Source organism: Scyliorhinus torazame, chromosome 13 (assembly GCF_047496885.1).
Source record: "Scyliorhinus torazame isolate Kashiwa2021f chromosome 13, sScyTor2.1, whole genome shotgun sequence".
Classification (NCBI taxonomy): Eukaryota; Metazoa; Chordata; class Chondrichthyes; order Carcharhiniformes; family Scyliorhinidae; genus Scyliorhinus; species Scyliorhinus torazame.
Window position 1 is genome coordinate 58,150,106 of NC_092719.1, and position 20,681 is coordinate 58,170,786.

The 20,681-nt window shown below is 44.2% G+C and overlaps 1 protein-coding gene across 50 annotated transcripts in view; it reads left to right on the forward strand.

Annotated features, from left to right (window-relative positions):
- The window catches only part of LOC140388045 (mucin-5AC-like), a 206,081-nt gene that overhangs the window by 161,222 nt on the left and 24,178 nt on the right, over positions 1 to 20,681 (forward strand). For all 50 annotated transcript variants that reach the window (XM_072471585.1, XM_072471595.1, XM_072471594.1 and 47 more), the window contains 9 exons: positions 838 to 888; positions 2,553 to 2,612; positions 3,504 to 3,563; positions 6,246 to 6,302; positions 7,807 to 7,860; positions 12,682 to 12,735; positions 13,884 to 14,308; positions 19,015 to 19,186; positions 20,103 to 20,335. In XM_072471585.1, the coding sequence (XP_072327686.1) occupies positions 838 to 888; positions 2,553 to 2,612; positions 3,504 to 3,563; positions 6,246 to 6,302; positions 7,807 to 7,860; positions 12,682 to 12,735; positions 13,884 to 14,308; positions 19,015 to 19,186; positions 20,103 to 20,335 (1,166 nt within the window). The remainder of the gene's footprint in view (positions 1 to 837; positions 889 to 2,552; positions 2,613 to 3,503; positions 3,564 to 6,245; positions 6,303 to 7,806; positions 7,861 to 12,681; positions 12,736 to 13,883; positions 14,309 to 19,014; positions 19,187 to 20,102; positions 20,336 to 20,681) is intronic.

The following is a 20,681-nucleotide window of genomic DNA, read 5'->3' on the forward strand; positions in this document are numbered from 1 at the left end:
TGGGGGAGAATTTCGCCTCTTACTCTTGTTGGTAGTTGAGAATTTACCCTCTGATCTTTGAAATGTTGAGTAGAAAACTGAAATGAAAAACGCACCAGTGTTCGATTGGTCATGCAGTTAAATGTTGTGCTAGATTAATATTCTTTCACACCACAGACGTGTAAGTGTTGTTGTGATCAAGTAGTCTGCATGGAAATGCAATCAAACTTAGAATAGCTGTTACTTCCTTTCAGGCTAGCATTTTAAGCCAATAAGCTGTCCACAAACTTATGTATAAAGTGACTGGTATATTGGTCGGGATGGCAATCTGTTAAGTCTCTGTTCACACTGAGTAGTAAAGGTGCTAAGCACATGTCTGATTAATGTGGTGAAGGTTCCCAGCACAAATATTTAAACAAAATGAACTCCACTGTCCTCCCTGACATTGATCAGTTCAGTGTATAAGACTGCGGGAGGTGTGAGCCTGGTATAATTGCAAGGATTTTCAGAGCCGCTGTTTATTTGGGCCGCTGACGCCACTGTGGACCTGTCTGCTTTAAGAAGTTTCACTGGCCATTGAAAACTAATATTTCCAAAACCTCTATTAGCAACACAATCAAATCAATCTGATGCTTCCAGCGTCTCTTTACTTGTGCAAATAGTGTACTGAATATGGATCATTAAATCATTCTATTTTGTCCTCACGAAGTACATTTATTGCGAGGATGAAAATGGAAGCGAACAGATGTAATTTTCAGAACATTTTATGCTTAGCTACATGCAGTAGAAACAAAAGTTCATAAACCTGTTACAGGTGAGTCTCCGTGTAACAGGTTAAAATATTTTTCTCCTCTATAGAATCTCTGCCACCCTTTGTGACAACGACTCCCACCACCAGCTCCATACCTGGTAAGTGAACGGGGCTTTACACCTTTACTAGGTTTGTCTCCACAAGTGGACTATTTTCCAACTCTCATCTGTCAGTATGTAGGTAACAAAACACGGCTTCCAATTTTCTACCTAAAATTTTTCTTTCTAATTCTTTGCTTTAAAAATGTTTATATCTCTGAACAGTATTTGGTAACCCATAAATCAGCTTTTAGGAAATTGTGCTCCTGGCATATAATGTGTAGCGGATCTGGACACAAACCATGATGAATTTTATTATTTTGCACTGTGAATTATCCACCACACGCATATTAGTGATATGCACCCCTTTCGAAGCGAGAAGGGTGTATTACAACATAGGTTCCGAAGGAACACCTTTTCAGTTACCAAATATATTTGGCACATTCTTGTCAACACTGAGGTTGCTAAACAGTATCAACAGGCATGATATAACTAAATGAGAAGAAGGTCCCATAGTGAGCGGGTTTAGCTGCGTGTTTCCCAGCGCTCATAGCGCCAACAGAGAACGCATGGCCGTGGCCACGCATAGCCCCGTTTTGTGTACGGAGGAGCTCTGCTTGCTGGACCTCCTTGGTGTAGAGGCCCCCGAAGTGACCCCAATGCCCCCCAAGCCCCAACGCACTATTGGATGGTCCCTGCCCCCCTCAACACCCGCCAACAGCAATCCCGGCCCAATCGCACCAGTGCAAAAATGCCAGCTTGGTACCGCAAACCTGGCACCCTAACTGTGCCCCTGACATCTGCCAGTGCCACAATTGCTGTTCCATCTGGTTCCCGATTGTGGAGGCCAGTACTGAACAGCGCTCACCCGAAGTCTCCGTGGCAAAAGAGATTAATCCCATGCTTCGGGTAACTCAGGAATCTGCTCATTCCAGTGAGACTAGCTGTCTCGCTTTAATATGCAGATTTGCTAAAAAGTGATCCTGCTCACAATGGGTGGGATTCACATTGCAGCGTCTCGCGAGATTCCATTAGATCTCACGAGGTGCTGTGACCGCGGTAGATCCCGGGAGCGGGGTCTCCCGGTTTTTATCAGCCACGCTACGCCATGGCAAGCTGCTTTTCGGATGCAGCATGGCCATTAATTCACACCCAACGATTGAGTGAAAATTGTGCAGCCTATCCATCTTCTAACATCGTACAGATTTAACTGTTAAACCTTTGTAGATCCATTACTAACCATCCTGAGCCAGATACAACAATTGTCAGTCCTTGTTCGGAACCCACTGGAAAATCGGGTCTGGTCATTTGTGGGCAATAATCTATTCTCTGGAATTTCACTTTGTTCCTCTGCTGTTCTGTTGGCAACTGAGAATCTGCTCTCTGATCTTTGAAATGTGGTGTGGAATTCTAGTATGAAATGCAAGCGAGTGTTAGAGTGCAATCAAATATTATGCGGGATTGATATTATTTACACTATGGAGGGATGGAGGTGAAAATGTGTAACTGGAATGCGAACTCTGCTACTTGTGGAATTAGAGTACTGAATATCAATCTTTAAATTGTTGTATTCTGTCTCCACCCAGGACATTTATTGAGTAGACTAAGTCGAAGTGAATAGTTGTCATTTTCAGAACTTTTATTACTAGCTCCATGCAGCAGTTTATAAACCTGATACACATGAATCTCAGAGTAACTGGTCAAAATATTTTTTTCCTCTGTAGAAACGACACCACCCATTGTGAAAACAACTTCAACGACATCCACCACCAGCATCTTACCTGGTAAGTGGCAGCAGTTTGGAATACTGTGAACAGTTTTGCTCCCCTTATCTAAGGAAAGGTATACTGACATTGGAGGCAATCCAGAGGAGCTTTACTTTGTTGATCCTGAGTATGTAGGGATTTCCTTCTGAGGAGAGGTTGAATAAATTGGGCCTGTACTCGTTGGAGTTTAGAAGAATGAGAGGTGACCTTATTGTGATATACAGGCTTCTCAGGGGGCTTGACAGGGTTTTAACCTGGGAGGATGTTTCCTCTTGTAGGAGAGTCTTGGACCAGAGGTCATAATCTCTGAGTAAGGGATCACCCATTTAAGACATAGGAGATGTTCAAGGCCAAGATAGACCAAGATGTGAAAAATTCCGCACCTTTGGGGCGGCGCGATGCCGGACTGATTCGCGCCATTTTTGGCGCCGGTCGGCGGACATCGCGCTGATTGCGGAGAATCCCACCCATGATCTCTCATTGTCCTTACGGCCATTGGTCCAGTCAGTGTAGAAGGCTGTGGGAGGTGTGACCCTGGCATAATTATCAGGATAGCAGCCCATGCATTTTTAGAGCCAATATTCATTTTGATCGCGAAATCCACTATGGACCTGTCTGTTTTAAGAATTTTCTAATGTCTTTTGAAAACTCATACTTTCCAAATTTCAATTAGCAACACAATTAAATCAACGTGACAATTCCAGAAACTCTTTTCTTGTGCAATAGTGTACTGAATATGAATCTTTTAATAATTGCATTCTCCCTAGGCTAAGTTAATTGAATAGATTAAGATACAAGTGAATAGATGTCATTTCCAGAATTTGCTTGCTGCGAAATATGCAGTAGAAAGATAAATTTATAATCCGCAGTGTGCAGTGTAACAGGTTGAAATATTTTTCACCTCTGCAGAAACTACACCTCTGATAGTGACAACAACTTCAACTACATCCACCACCAGCACCACACCTGGTAAGTGGCAGCGATTGTGTATCTTGTGCTAAGTCTATTTCATCACTGGATTCCATTCTAACTCTATGTGGTCTGTCCCTGCCAATATATTATAAAATGCGGCTTTGAATTTTTTACTTCAAATTTTGTTTGCTTTGAAAATGTTTGTAACGTTGTTCATTATTTTGCAACTTGTTGGTCAGTTTGTAAGAAATTTTGCACTTGACATTATCTTTAGTGGAACAGGATACAACTCTGTATTGATGAATTATTTTGCGCATGGATTGACCATCATGCCATATTCCTGATTGGCATGTGCAGCCCAAGCAAAAAAGGGGCATTGTAACATATATTCCTATTAAATAGCACTTTTACAGTTACCAAACATATTTGTCACACCCTGTCACTGAGGTTGTCAAAGCATCAGAAAACATTTTACAGTCCATCTACCTCAGCCCATTGGCTGATCCAACTGCCGCACCCTCTCCTGACCACTCTGAACCCAGCCACAGGATCCAGCAGTTTCTGTTTCGATACCCACCGGAAAATTGACTCTCAATAGACTCTCTAGTCTTGGCAATAAATTCTTCCCTGGAATTTCATTTCCCCCTCTCTTTCAGTCCTGCACGCAACTGAAAATCAACCCGCTGATCTGCGAAATACGGCACGGAATATGAATATGGGCGACACGGTGGCACAGTAATTAGCACTGCTGCCTCGCAGCGCCAGGGACCCTGGTTCAATTCCGGCCTTGGGTGACTGTATGCGTGGAGTGTGTGGAGTTTTTACATTTTCCCCGTGTGTTTCCTTCGGGTGCTCCAGTTTCTTCCCACAGTCCAATGATGTGCTGGTAGGTGGATTGACCATCCTAAATTGCCCCTTAGTGTCCAACCCTTAGGTGGGGTTACAGGAATGGGTGTGTGGTAGGTAGGCTGCTCCTTCAGACGGTCAGTGCAGACTCAGTGAGCTGAATGGCCTCCTTCTGCACTGTAGGGATTCTATGATTCTATAATTCTATTGTATTCTATGAATATGAAAAACTTAGATGGGTTTTGTGGTGAATTAATAATCTTTGCACCGTGGTGATGAAATTGTGTAGCTGAGATGTAATAAATTATATGAAAAGTCAATATGGAAATTATATCAGCTTTTGCATAGCTTTTCTTCCATCGCCTTTTGAGCTAGCATTGGGGGTCCTCTGCATTAAATCCACTTTGGTCTGCACACAATTATCAAGGAAATGACAAAAATGTAGGTTGTCAGGGGAAGTAATTTAATCACTCTTCCCAGTGAATAGCAACAGCACATGATGTGGTCTGTTATCAAGTGTCACTTATTCTGCAATAACCAGCTCATTGATACTCAGTTTGGGTTCTGTCAGGTCCACTCAGCTCCTGACCTCAATACAGAGATGAACACAAGAGGTGAGGTGAGAGTGACTGCCCTTGGCATCAAGGCAGCATTTGACTGCGTCAAGGAGCTCTACCAAAACATGGGTCAATGGGAATCGGGAGATGTGGTTGTTGGAAGTCAGTTATCTCAATCCCAAGACATTGCTGCAGGAATTCTCCAGGGTTACGTCCTAGGTCCAATTATCTTTAGCTGCTTCATCAGTCACCTTCCATCTATCATAAGGTCAGATGTAGAGATGTTCATTGAAGAAATGTGGGACAGTGAAGGAATGGTGATATAGTTCCAAATCAGGATGATGTTTGATTGCAGGGAACTTCCCCATGCATCGGCTGCCCTTGTTCTTCTAGATGGTAGAGGTCAAGGGTTTGGAAGGTACTGTCAAAGGAGCTGCTGCACTGCATTTGTAGATGATCCCCACTGCTGCCATTGTGCCTTGGTGCTGGAGAGAGTGAAAATTTGAGGTGGTGGATGAGGTGCCAATCAAGTGAGCTGCTTTTTCCTGGATGATGTCATGCTTCTTGAGTGTTGTTGGAGCTGCGCTCTCACCTCACATCTTGTGTTCATCTCCACCATCCTGAAATTCTCTTCCTAACCGCATTGTGGGGCTGCGTGGATATGGACTGCAACTGTTCATGAAGGCAGTTTACCACCACCTGCTTAACGGCAGTTAGGGCTGGGAATAAATGTTGGCCTAGCCAGCGACACCCACATCCCACAAATGAATTAAAAATAAAATGGTGCTGGAGGTTCCTGCAATAAATATTTGAACAGCATGGCTTCCCATTAACCCTGCATACCTTGGTATGATTGGCGCTGTTGGGCTCTGGTAACTTTGACCATCATTCCCATGAAGCTGTGCAGCCATGCTGCCATACCTCAACCCAATGTTCCCTCCCACACAGCCTACACCAAAAGTAAAGTCAGGGTTACATTGGGTGCGATCCTGGTTTCGTGTATATTTTCAGAGCCACTGTTTATCTTGATGGATAGGGTCAATATGGATCACTCTATTGTCAGATGCTCCACTGTACATTGGAAACAAATATTTAAATTACTTCATGATTAAGCTTATGTGACAATTCTAGCAACTTATATTTATGGAATTGATTGGCTGGATGTAAGGACCATTAAGTAGTCGTATTCTCTTCCCGCCAAAATCATTTTGAGTAGACGAAGAAGTGTATAAATGTTTCCAACTTTTGTGCTTGGCTGCATGCAGCAGGCAAGTATGTTCTTACATCTGATGCAGACGAGCAGTGTAACAGTTTGAATTCTTTTCCTGCTTATTAGAAACTACACCACCAGTACCGACAACCACAGTGACATCTGCCACCAGTTACATACCTGGTAAGTGACATCAGCTTTATTAATTGCAAGTTCTTATCTCACTATTCCTCACTGTTCTGAGCACAGGTGCAATTCTTACTTTTTTTTTATTGGACATCTGCACCTGATTGAGGAGCAGTAAAAAATGGAGGGATTGCGTTTCAAAATGACCTAAATTTTCATTAACTTAAGGCTAAATTACACCATGGTCAGTCCGTCGGCTGCCTCCCCTTAATGCTGACCTGTTGAATTTGAAGTCATGAAAATGAAATGAAATGAAAATCGCTTATTGTCACAAGTAGGCTTCAAATGAAGTTACTGTGAAAAGCCCCTAGTCGCCACATTCCAGCACCTGTTCGGGGAGGCTATATGGGAATTGAACTGTGCTGCTGGCCTGCCTTGGTCAGCTTTAAAAGCCAGCTATTTAGCCCAGTGTGCTAAACCAGCCCCAGTGTTGATGTAAGATTGAAAGCCCGACATCATGAAACTAAGCAGACCACAAAATCCATCCGGGTTTTGCCAAAAATTGTTTATTGGGCTTGTTGAAGTTATTAAAGGTCCAATTTACAAGGTTTGCAACAATCTCTGGTCCCATGCACAGGCAGAGTAGTGGACAGGTGTAAGAGAATCTGTCCAGGTGAGTGAGGCTGGCATGTTTAAAACACTTTCAGAGTGTATCCTATTGTGAGAAAGATTGGAAGCAAAAGTTAATACTGCAGTAGCTGTCCTGGTTTATAGAGCATTGCCAACTTGGAGACTTTCCATTGAACTAACATTACAAGAGTGAGTGTTTACAAGTTAAGATTCCCTTGGATAGCCATCAGACAGAGCTGAGCCCTGGAAGGCAAGGTTCCTAGCAACAACATTGAACCGTGAAAATTGTTCACTTTGGAGATTCCTCCAGTGAGGAGGAACTCAGGAGAAGGAGGGAGGGGAAGGCAGTTGCACCCAGCCAAGTAGAGGGTTGTGAGGAAGCTGACGTGGCAGCAACTGCAGAATGCAGCTAATCGAGTCAATTGTCCCTGAGCGTGAAGATGCAGAAGACCTTATTCCACAGGATGAGTCTACAAGCAGAGACTCAACAACCCATAGTTTCCAAGCACTGCTAATGCCTTACACATTCGCGTTTATCTCATCAGACCATCACAGTTCTCTGTGACATGATGGCAGGGGACATAAGTTCCAACATCCTGGGAGGGCACCCAATGCTTGTTGCACTTAAGGTGACGGTGCTCCTGGCCTTCCCCAAAGGGGGCAATACAGGGCTTCCACTGGCTCTCCGGCTGGTAGACAATGCCCTCATTGCCTGGATTGAATACACCCTCAACCTGCTGCACATAGACCCACAAACAGCTGCTAACTTGATCAATGATGAGTGCTGTTCCTTCACCGCTTACCCCAAAATACGGCATAATTTCCTTTTTAGAATTCGCTTGAACATAGGCTTTGCCAATCAGGGAAATAAATTTGTGATTTCCTTCTGGATTATCTGTTATTCTAATTAAAATATTTCCCTCTTTTATAGAGTCCACTACAAAAACAGTGACAACACCCACAACGGTACCTTTCACCACATCTGGTAAGCAATGGCGCTTTTTTATACTTATCTTCGGAACAAGTGATTGTGACAAAAGTGAAACATTTTTTGTCTGAAATTTCATTCGGTATTGGTTTCATTAATTCTTCTATGATGCGCAGTGAGTAAATAAAAACAGCTTTACTCATAGAAATGATATCCTGGGCAGAATTCACTGCTCCCATTGAAGCCACCCCACGGGTGGGCGTGCGCTGTCACGGTACAAGAGAATCCCACTGCCAGCGAATGGGCGAAGAATTCCAGCACCTATGTTGTTGGAGTAATTGGTCACTTTGTTCAAGACATCTACCCAGAAGACAGGAGCAAACAATTTGATTCAAAACCCCTCTTTTGGTTTTGTTGCAAAATACATTTCACTGGCCATTATTCAAATATGTGCATGTTTTGACAATTGTTTCAAAAAGCACATCATCAGGGCAGAGATGGGAAGGTAGTGGGGTCCCCCACCATCATCCTTCAAGCCCGATTAAATCCTCCGCCAACAAACTCGCCATGGGAGAGGGCTTTAAACTGCTGCCCAATGACTGGTTTATCCACTGTTCAATTTGAAGAACTCAATTGAGAAGCAAGAGGATGATGCTTTCTAACAAGAGGGATGGCGTCTGAACAGACAAAGCTGTTTATGATATCAGAGCTCCTAAAAGCCAGGTGCACTCAGTGAGTGGCATAGAGTTGAATGGGAGAACGCAACAAAGGACGAGGAACTCAATTGACAGGGAAGATATCAAGTTCGCGGAGTGAGGGTTAAGGGAAGAGCAACTGCAGTATTGAGGAATTGGAGGTCTGCATATAGTTAGTGCAATTTGTATATTATGAGGAGTTTTCTGAAGTCAAGATAAGTAAATTTCAGACCATGATTTAAAATGTTTACATTTATTCAACTAAAGAAAAAAGTAAATGACATTTAAAGACACAAGTCCATCTTTACACAGTTAATAGTGTCTGTCATCTAGACTCTGTCTGTCATCTTGATGAAGATCCTGGCTGGTATGGACGGCAAAAAATTACTATTAATTTACTGATGGTTCGGCACAATTTGTGGCAAAGCTTTAGAACATAGAACATAGACAAACACACACGGAACAGGCCCTTCGGCCCACGATGTTGTGCCGAATCTTTGTCCTAGATTAATCATAGATTATCATAGAATTTACAGTGCAGAAGGAGGCCATTCGGCCCATCGAGTCTGCACCGGCTCTTGGAAAGAGCACCCTACCCAAGGTCAACACCTCCACCCTATCCCCATAACCCAGTAACCCCACCCAACACTAAGGGCAATTTTGGACACTAAGGGCAATTTATCATGGCCAATCCACCTAACCTGCACATCTTTGGACTGTGGGAGGAAACCGGAGCACCCGGAGGAAACCCACGCACACACGGGGAGGATGTGCAGACTCCGCAGAGACAGTGACCCAAGCCGGAATTGAACCTGGGACCCTGGAGCTGTGAAGCAATTGTGATATCCACAATGCTACCGTGCTGCCCTTAAGAACAAATTAATCTACACTATATCATTCTACCGTAATCCATGTACCTATCCAATAGCTGCTTGAAGGTCCCTATTGTTTCCGACTCAACTACTTCCACAGGCAGTGCATTCCATGCCCCCACTACTCTCTGGGTAAAGAACCTACCTCTGACATCCCCCCTAACAAAACTTTGGTGCGGCCGCATTTGGAGTATTGCGTGCAAATCTGGTCGCCGCATTATAGGAAGGATGTGGAAGCATTGGAAAGGGTGCAGAGGAGATTTACCAAAATGTTGCCTGGTATGGAGGGAAGATCTTATGAGGGAAGGCTGAAGGACTTGAGGCTGTTTTCGTTAGAGAGAAGAAGTTTAAGAGGTGACTTAATTGAGCCATACAGGATGATCAGAGGATTAGATAGGGTGGACAGTGAGAGCCTTTTCCTCGGATGGTGATGTCTAGCACGAGGGGACATAGCTTTCAATTGAGGGGAGATAGATATAGGACAGATGTCAGAGATAGGTTCTTTTCTCAGAGAGTAGTAAGGGTGTGGAATGCCCTGCCTGCAACAGTAGTGGACTCGCCAACATTAAGGGCATTCAAATGGTCATTGGATAGACATATGTACGATAAGGGAATAGTTTAGATGGGCTTTAGAGTGGTTTCACAGGTCGGCGCAACATCGAGGGCCGAAGGGCCTGTACTGCGATGTTCTATGTTCTATATCTTCCACCATTCACCTTAAATTTATGTCCCCTTGTAATGGTTTGTTCCACCCGGGGTAAAAGTCTCTGACTGTCTACTCTATCTATTCCCCGATCATCTTTTAAACCTCTATCAAGTCGCCCCTCATCCTTCTCCGTTCTAATGAGAAAAGGCCTAGCACCCTCAACCTTTCCTCGTAGGACCTACTCTCCATTCCAGGCAGCATCCTGGTAAATCTCCTTTGCACCTTTTCCAAAGCTTCCACGTCCTTCCTAAAATGAGGTGACCAGAACTGTACACAGTACTCCAAATGTGGCCTTACCAAGATTTTGTACAGCAGCATCATCACCTCACGGCTCTTCAATTCAATCCGTCTGTTAATGAAAGCAACTTTCAAAGATGTATGAATATAGACCCCAAGATCTCTCTGCTCCTCCACATTGCCAAGAACCCTACCGTTAACCCTGTATTCCACATTCATATTTGTCCTTCCAAAATGGACAACCTCACACTTTTCAGGGTTAAACTCCATCTGCCACTTCTCAGCCCAGCTCTGCATCCTATCTATGTCTCTTTGCAGCCGACAACAGCCCTCCTCACTATCCACAACTCCACCAATCTTCGTATCATCTGCAAATTTACTGACCCACCCTTCAACTCCTTCATCCAAGTCATTAATCAAAATCACAAACAGCAGAGGACCCAGAACTGATCCCTGCGGTACGCCACTGGTAACTGGGATCCAGGCTGAATATTTGCCATCCACCACCACTCTCTGACTTCTATCGGTTAGCCACTTCGTTATCCAACTGGCCAAATTTCCCACTATCCCATGCCTCCTTACTTTCTGCATAAGCCTACCATGGGGAACCTTGTCAAATGCCTTACTAAAATCCATGTACACTACATCCACTGCTTTACCTTCATCCACATGCTTGGTCACCTCCTCAAAGACTTCAATAAGACTTGTAAGGCAAGACCTACCCCTCACAAATCCGTGCTGACTATCCCTAATCAAGCATAGTCTTTCCAGATGCTCAGAAATCCTAACCCTCAGTTGCCTTTCCGTTACTTTGCCTACCACCAAAGTAAGACTAACTGGCCTGTAATTCCCAGGGTTATCCCTATTCCCTTTTTTGAACAGGGACACGACATTCGCCACTCTCCAATCCCCTGGTACCAGCCCTGTTGGCAGTGAGGATGAAAAGATCATTGCCAACGGCTCTGCAATTTCATCTCTTGCTTCCCATAGAATCCTTGGATATATCCCGTCAGGCCCGGGGGACTTGTCTATCCTCAAGTTTTTCAAAATGCCCAACACATCTTCCTTCCTGACAAGTATTTCCTCGAGCTTACCAGTTTGTTTCACAATTGTCTTACAGCAATTCGAGAAGTTAGCTAAGTTATCAACTATTGCAAAAAGTGTTACTGTTATTGTCTTCCTATCTAATAAATTTATTGGCAGCTCAGTCAATGCCAAATATAGTGACATGTCATTTTTCTGTCTTCAGACAATTAGAGGGTTTGTGACAGAATCAGTAGCTGAACTAAACTAAAGAGAGTTTTCCTGATTGAATATCCTGCAAATTCATCTAGATTTCTGAGCAAGTGAAAACAAAACTCTTTCAATATAGCTTCACTTATGGGATATTTTGAGTAAAAATGGGTAAAGAAATTCCAAGAATGTATGAATGCTTTTGTAAGCTAGTTGACTGTTAGGTTTCAAAGGAAACATATACAATTGGGAAATTCTAGATGTGTGAGGTGAAATAGTAAGTTTGCTTTATAGATACATTAGCCACAATGTAAAAAAAAAAATGGTTGATCAACTCTGGGAAGAGGAAATTCTAAAGGACTGTGGAAGCATTAGACTGGGAGATCAAAGAAAAAGAAACGACTGAAGGTTGTTGTGTGCAGCTGTGAGATTTTCAACAAGGCAGTGTGTGTTGAAGCCAGACCTGTGAATACCAGTTTTACCATCACCCTCAGAGGAGAGTTTGTGTGAGATTTCCCTTAGTGCAGCAGGGCATTGTGTGGTCATCTTACTGGAAGTTTATAGACTTGAAAATCTACTGTTGCCATCAAAAGTGGGTCTTAGCTCTGAGTTTATTAAACCCACTATATTTTAGGAAATGTTTGTGACATACTGTTAACAGTGTAATGGTGGCCTTGTGTCTTTAAATGTCATTTTCTGTTTTCTTTAATTGGATAAATGTTAACATTTTACATCATCGTGGTCTGAAATTTACATATCTTGACTTCAGAAAACTCCTCATAATATACAAATTGCAAACCATTCTGGCAGCATGTTTCAAGTTTCCCGTTGAGATTTGGGCAGCCTGGCATTTACCATCTGAGTGCCACAAGTGTTGAAGTGAAAAGCATATCTATTTCCAGCAGCCAGCAATTTGGAGAATATACAGAAACAAAGACATGCATTTTCTGAAGCTCTTAAGGGTCCAAATAACAAGCAAATGCAATCAAATGTGTTTATCTGATCAGCCCATATTAATAGGTACCTGTACTCATAAGATCTATAATGTGAATGAAGTCAGAGACATTTTTAGAATCTTGATTTTCCTTTGTTTTCCCACAGAATTTGTCATTTAGCTATTTTGTGTTTTATTTAGAATATCCAACAGTGAAAATAACCACAAGTCAGCCAATCAGGAGCACCACTACAGGTAACAATTAATATGTGATTTCCAACCAGACTTTTCATCGAAATTTAATTAGCCAATTAAATATGGTCAGTTCAAGTAAAATTGCATTGGTATTTGAACTAGTGTAGTGCATTTCTCCCGTGCCAACACTTAACTGACAATGTCCTTTTAAATTGTATAGTAAGAAGTCTCACAACACCAGGTTAAAGTTCAACAGGTTTGTTTCGATGTCATAGACTGTGCAGTTTTCTGATTAGTCACTGCCCTTCCCAAGTTGTGAGCACAGTCTGCACAAGGCTAAAGTTTCCCAAGATTCTATGAGCTGACCAAATGTCGAATGAGCAAACAGATTGATCCCATGTTAAAGGAAGGGTCAGTCTCTACTCATTCAAGGCAAGCAATGAAACTTGGGAGTTAACATAGCATGTGCTCATTCTGTAACTGTGGGTAAGTTTACAAGCCCATCACACCACCTATCTGTTTAAAGTCCAGTTAGAGTTAAATTCAGGGAACGCTTTCCAGCCTTCCCTCAGCGTGTTTGGTGGTAGTGGTGGCGGCTCGTCATTGGCTGCCTGTAGGATATCAATGGCAGTTTGTTTCGCTCACCCTTCCTGTTGCCATAGAACCCACGGAAACCACAACAGGTGGGGGGAGTTGTCTTCGGCGGGATTGGAAGCTCCCACTGGCAGGCAGGGCTGGAAAATCCCACCCTTATTTTTTTTTTGAGAGAATATATTCCCAGATTGAAGCTAGGAGAGGTAGATGCAAAGCATCCACTCTACTCCAGTAAATTGCCATTGTTCGAGATGTGGAGGAGTACTACCTTCATTGCCAATTTGAAGTTCCTACTTCCTGCATCTATTATTTTCATGGCGCCTCTGAATATGATTGTCAATTTATTATCAGCTTGTATTGAAGAGTTTTGTACTGTGAACTTGTACCCATTCAGAACTGAGCCGATTATATTCACACTCATTAACACAGGCTCCTTTCTGTCACAGAGGAATGAGACTTTTTCCATCTCACTTTGGACAGATTCATGACCAGCTCCTCGACACTAAAGGCCCGCATTCTATCTCATTGTGTCACCCAACATCTATCTGAATTTCCGGTCAAATGTTTCCTTGTTCATGACAAAGTCAATAAGCTTGGCTCCTTTCATTTTACAGAACTATATTGCAGTGGTGTATGGTCATCCTGGTTTAATGAAAATACACCATCTATTCAGGACAAAGGAGATTCTGAGCTTTTGGAGCCAATCCGCAATGAACTGTGTCCTTTCTCCTCATATCAAATAAGTGGCATCGACTGTGAAGCTGTCAAGTTCCCACACCGACCAATAAGTGAAACAAAGGATAACGTTAGTTGTGATATAAACAAAGGACTGATTTGCAACTATAATGGACTGACGCCCGAGAATCATCTCATGTGTTTGGACTACAGAATTAGAGTGTGCTGTGAACCAAGGACAACGACACAAATTACATCCACAACCATTAAACCTGTAATGTCTACAATCTATGAGCCCCGAATAACTCAAGCCACACATAACCCCATACATTCATGTCAGTGCAATACAGACCCACCAAGGAAGGTAAGCCAATTTGTCTCAATTCTAATAGCATTAATAATGTTTTGATTGAACACGAGTCATTCACACAGCTCCGTAGCTTTCATCATAAGGGGAAGCATGGTAGCATTGTGGATAGCACAATTGCTTCACAGCTCCAGGGTCCCAGGTTCGATTCCGGCTTGGGTCACTGTCTGTGCGGAGTCTGCACATCCTCCCCGTGTGTGCGTGGGTTTCCTCCGGGTGCTCCGGTTTCCTCCCACAGTCCAAAGATGTGCAGGTTAGGTGGACTGGCCATGATAAATTGCCCCTAGTGTCCAAAATTGCCCTTAGTGTTGGGTGGGGTTACTGGGTTATGGGGATATGGTGGAGGTGTTGACCTTGGGTAGGATGCTCTTTCCAAGAGCCGGTGCAGACTCGATGGGCCAAATGGCCTACTTCTGCACTGTAAATTCTATGATAATTCTATCATTCTGGCCAACTGTAGAATATTTTAATGAGCTTACAGGTTTTAATTGGGAAATTATCTCATGACAATGGACTTTCCTGACAGGGAATAGTCACAAATTTCTGATGGGATAAGGCACTATATAAATGAAAGAGTTATTACTTTCACCCAGTGATAGATCATTGTAGCCATTTTGACAGACTTCAGAGAATGCCTATATTTTGGTCTCAGACGCTTATTAATGTGGAGCGGTAGGCTGGATAAGGATGGCGTCAGTGAGTTGTCACCAGTTCTGTCATGTTTATGGTCAACGAAGAAAAATGTCTCGCCATTAATTTACACTTCAGTTTTTATTTCAAGAACATAAGTGTTGCACCTCAATATTCTGAATCAATCCAGAAATTTCCCACAGCTTTCTAATGGCAAGGTCCATCTGTTGGAGGCACACATTAGAAATGACACTGTGGACTCTTAATAATTGCACAAAATTAAACCATGAATGTTGGAAAGTCTGAAATACCCTCCAGGTGGTCAAGGATGCCTACCAAGAGTGGCAAATGTAAAATGATGTCCAGAATGTCAGTATTACTGCATCCATGACACACAAACTGGGATTCAGCACAAGCTAATTCAATGAATTTTGTTCAGTTTTGCCATTAGCATGCTTTACCTGTGAGAGAGCAGCAGACACCAACATCTATTTAATAACATTCCCTTTAAAATATTTCTGGGGCGAAATTCTCCGGTATTGGCGCGATGTCCGCCGACTGGCGCCCAAGACGGCGCAAATCAGTCGGGCATCGCACTGCCCCAAAGGTGCGGAATGCTCCGCATCCTGGGGAGCCGAGCCCCAACCTTAAGGGGCTAGGCCCGTGCCGGATGAATGTCCGCCCCGCCAGCTGGCGGAAAAGGCCTTGGTGCCCCGCCAGCTGGCGCGGAAATGACATCTCCGGCCGGCGCATGCGCGGGAGCGTTAGCGGCTGCTGACGGCATTCCTGCACATGCGCAGTGGAGGGAGTCTCTTCCACCTCCGCCATGGTGGAGACCGTGGCGAAGGCGGAAGGAAAAGAGTGCCCCCACGGCACAGGCCCACCCGCGGATTGGTGGGCCCCGATCGTGGGCCAGGCAACAGATTGTCCCGCGCCCCCCCCAGGACCCCGGAGCCCGCCCACGCCGCCTTGTCGCGCTGGTAAGGTAGTGGTTTAATCTACGCTGGCGGGACAGGCATTTTAGCGGCGGGACTTCGGCCCATTTGGGCCGGAGAATCGCGGGGGGGGGGGGGTGCGGGGGGGGGGGGGGGCCCGCCCCGCCAACCGCCCCCCCGCCAACCGGCGTGGCGCGATTCCCACCCCCGCCGAATATCCTAGTGCCGGAGAATTCGGCAACCGGCGGGGGCGGGATTCACGCCAGCCCCCGGCAGGGGGTTAGAGAATCTCGCCCCTGATCTTATAAGTCTTATATGTATATTTAGGGTAGAATGTGAATTTCTAATTCCTCATTTCCACATTACCAATTTATACCAAAACCTAGCTAAAGATCACCAAATAACTCTTGTCCCAAAACAGCAAGCCAAAGATATTAAACATTGCAAAGAGTCAGATAAGGAAAGTCAAGTAAGGATTTGATTTCTAACCTTTTGCTCTCCCAACTTACTTTTTTTTGTCTCTGAGTCTGCACCTTTCTATCTGAGAACATTCTTTTTGATTTCATGTTATATGTTTAATTTCTAATATCCCTTCCTGTATCTGCTTTCCCACAATTTCATGGGTTGGATTTTATTAATGGGGCACAATCAAACCAAAAAGAATCAGAGTCCACCTGGGCTCACCCCCACGAGGTCGCACTCAGCATCATTTCCTGCACTAAGAGGCTCCGACGAGCAGAACGCCTCAATGCAAGAAGAGATCAGGACGCCATTTTTAAATGGCGCCATAATCCCTCGACGCCCGGACGCGACCCCTGGATCCCCGAATGCCCCAACTCCCTTTGAGTGCATAGTGGATCACACTGTCAGGCTGGCAGTGCCAGGGTACCCGGGTGGCACCAGAAGGTGGCAGCATGGCCAGAGGCCAACTACCCGGGGGTCTTCGATTGTCTGGGAACTCCCTCAAGTGCCGGTACACCTGGTCTCCGTTTGTGTGGACCAGTACTAATTGGTGCTCGACTGGGGTCTCCTTGGCAGAGCCGAAAGATGTCGAATTGCCATTCGATCCGGCATCAGCATGGCTAAGTGGGTTTTTAAACACACTTGACCATGCGAGACTGGGTCCCACCCATTGTGGTTAGGTTTTGCGAGGCGTAACAGCTGTCGGGAATCTTGGGGAGGCCTCTCTCAGGATCTACCAGCCCCGATGCAAACGTGATGCGGCCAGTAGATTGTGCCCTGAGTCTGTGATGGAATGATGTTCACCCACTCGGTTATGTGGAGCGGTAGAGGAAAAGGCAGCTGAAGAAGATGCTGGTGCCAATGTTGCTCCTGCTGTTGGCTAGGTTGGCAGCTCAGGCTGAACAAAGTGCTGGGCGGGTGAAATGTCTTCCAAAAAGTTACCAAATACTTACCTAGAGTGGTAGTCCTCTCTGCAAGAAGAAATGCTTTGATCTGCAGTCTCTCAGTAGCCAGGGCTGGAAATCTTCAGTTTCACTGATCAGAGCCTTCCCCGTTTCACTGAAGAAACTTTTCCCACAAGGGAATTAACCTCAGTGACCCTGGCTCGTTGCTCACCAGTCAGGAAACTGGTGCCCTGGCTGCTAAATCCATTATCGAGGGTTAAAACCCTTCTTGGTTGACTTTTTAAGAACCTTAGTTCGCTTACCTGACAGATCCAAGGGGTTTTTCCATTCACCTTCAATCCCATCCCGGTGAAATCTGAAAGAAGGTGGGATGGTGTCTGGATCCCAACCCAACGTCAGTTTCCGGGGATTTAACTCTCTGCCCACATCCAAACTCACCCACATGGCAGATAAAATTCTACTGCTCTGAAGCTTTGCTCTCCTCTTCTCCCAGTTTCTTTCCCTGAACAACAATTGAGTTTATATCTGTGCTACAAGATCCATTCCTTAACCAGTGTGAAATGTAGTGATGCACTTTTTAAAGGAAAGATAAGGACACACAATAAAAATTAAATGGTTTTAAAAAGGTACAGGAACAGGAAGACTTCAGGTTCACATACACATATCTTTGATGGTGACAAGGCTGTTGAAAATTAAAGGAAATGATATTTGGCTTTATAAATGGAGGCATAGAGTACAAAAGCAAGTCATGGCTTCACATCGCTGGTTAGCCCACAGCTGGAGCATTGTGTCCAGTTCTGAACATTAAGACAGGAATTTTCTGGCCGTTCGCTGGCAGTGGGCGTCTCTGGTTCTGCTAGCAGTGCACCCCTTCCCATGGGTTTTCTCATGGCCTGGGGGGCAGCTTCAATGGGAATTTCCATTCACGGCAGCAGGAGCAGAGAATCCCGCCTCCAGCGAACGGCACCCCACTGATAATCTCGCAATTGGGAGGGCGGAGAATCCTGCCCTACATTTTAGGAAGGATGTGAAGGCCTTTGAGAGGATGCAGAGGAGATTTACCAGAATGGTGCAAGGACTGAGGGGCTTCAGTTTTGTAGACAGACTGGAGAAGTTGACTACAAGGAGCAGAGAAGATTAAGGGAAGATTCTGTATGGTTATTCAAAATTATGATTGGATATTATGATAGATTAGTTAGAAGGTAACTATTTCTATTGGCAAGAAGGGTAGTAGCCAATGGACACAGATTTAAGACAATTGACAAAATCTATAGTGGGCTGTTATGATCTGAAATGCATTGCCTGAAAGGGTAAATGCAAATTTACTAGTATCTTTCAAAAAGGAGTTGGTTATGAACATGAAAAGAAGAAAATTGCAGGGCAATGGGGGAAAAACAGGTGATTGGGACTGATTGGCTGGATTTTTTTAAGGTCCGGCATAGCTGTGATGGGCAGAATGGCCTCCTTCTCCATGATTCTATGTTAGTTTCATACTGTAACCTTTTTGGGTTGTTACGCAGGTTCAGCAATATGTTACACATGTTGATTGATTTAGGAAAAATAAATAAGTTAAACTTGGATATCTGCAAATTCCTGGAAATATTAAATTCATCCGTTTACTGATTCAGAGAAGCTATTTCTTCAATTCTCCAGAAGTAATGATAGATTTTTTGTTGTTGAAATTGCCAGCATTTAAATACTGCTTTTGTGTTAATACATTTGCCTTATTTACTAAGGTTAAAAGTTTAACCATTTTTGATTTCCCTTCTAGTGCCATGAGACATGGAAGGAAAACTGCACAAATATTACTTGTATGCAGGGAGACATCTTTAAAATGGATCGCATTGTCTGTCCAGAAATGAAAAAACCGACATGTAACAACAACATCGAGCCCGTGAAAGTTCGCACTGCAGATGGATGTTGTGAGGAATGGGAATGTGACTGTTAGTATCACTCATCTGTTCAAATGTTACATTGATAGTGTTTGAAATGATGAGGACAATTTTTCACTTTGTTTGGGCCGTAAAATGGACAGTATTGGATTGATTGTCCAAAATTTCTAACCGTTCTCACCGGCGGACCCTCCTGGTCCCATAAAACAGCAATCTACCGCGCGGGTTTCCAGCTGCGGAGGGTGCAAAGAACATGAAACCCTGTAGACAGCGGCGGAACCAAAAGATTCTGCCACCAATCAAAAGCAGACCCTCTCTGCAGAAGGGAAATATGCCAGGGAGGCGTCGAAATTCCCACACAGTGGTCTGGATTCTCCGTCCCGCCGGGCCAGATTTCTGGTTCAGCACGCCGGCGGGATCCTCCGTTTCACTGGCTGGTCAATGTGGTTTCCCATTGTAGGGCAGCCCACACCATCATTGTGGGGCAGCACGGTAGCATTGTGGATAGCACAATTGCTTCACAGCTCCAGGGTCCCAGGTTCGATTCCGGCTTGGGTCACTGTCTGTGCGGAGTCTGCACATCCTCCCCGTGTGTGCGTGGGTTTCCTCTGGGTGCTCCGGTTTCCTCCCACAGTCCAAAGATGTGCAGGTTAGGTGGATTGGCCATGATAAATTGCCCCTAGTGTCCAAAATTGCCCTTAGTGTTGGGTGGGGTTACTGGGTTATGGGGATAGGGTGGAGGTGTTGACCTTGGATAGGGTGCTCTTTCCAAGAGCCTGTGCAGACTCGATGGGCCGAATAGCCTCCTTCTGCACTGTAAATCCTATGAATTCTGTGAAACCCCTGGGCTGCCAGCAAAACGGAGCACCTGACAGTGGAGAATCCAGCCATTATCTTAGGTGAAGCGGGCAGCAATGCCACCCTAACGTCCTGAGTTCTCTGAAATCCAGTTTTGCTTTAATTTTAGGTGAATGTGAAATATGGGGAGACCCACACTATCGCACATTTGATGATATTTGGTATGACTTCTTCGACGACTGCACCTATACACTTGTGGAAGAACGTGTTCCAAAATACAATTTCTCAGTTCTGGTCGATAATTATTTTTGTATCTCCTTCATAAAGAAGTCTTGTCCAAAGGGCCTAGTTATTTCTTACAATGGAAATGTTGTACATATTTCAACTGGACAAACCTATGTGGTAAGTACCCTTGTATGTGTTTTTTATATTGTAAAATTGGATTGTCAATTTATAATTATTAATAATAACCAGTATCACCCACCAATATATGGTTTAAATAATAATTACACATCCATGGTTGCTAATTAATTACTCATTGTTTGTCAGTGACAAATCACGTGGAGTCACATCTCAATGTAACCATGCTCCATTCTGTCTCCTCTACACAATCCACCATTCCATCTTCCATATTCCTATGAGCCCTTTCACCCATTAGCTACTGCCTGTTATTTCTTATTAAATTCAAAGAGGCTGATGTCAATATAAAAAATTATCCATCCTTGCAAAATGACTGTCCTAACCATGG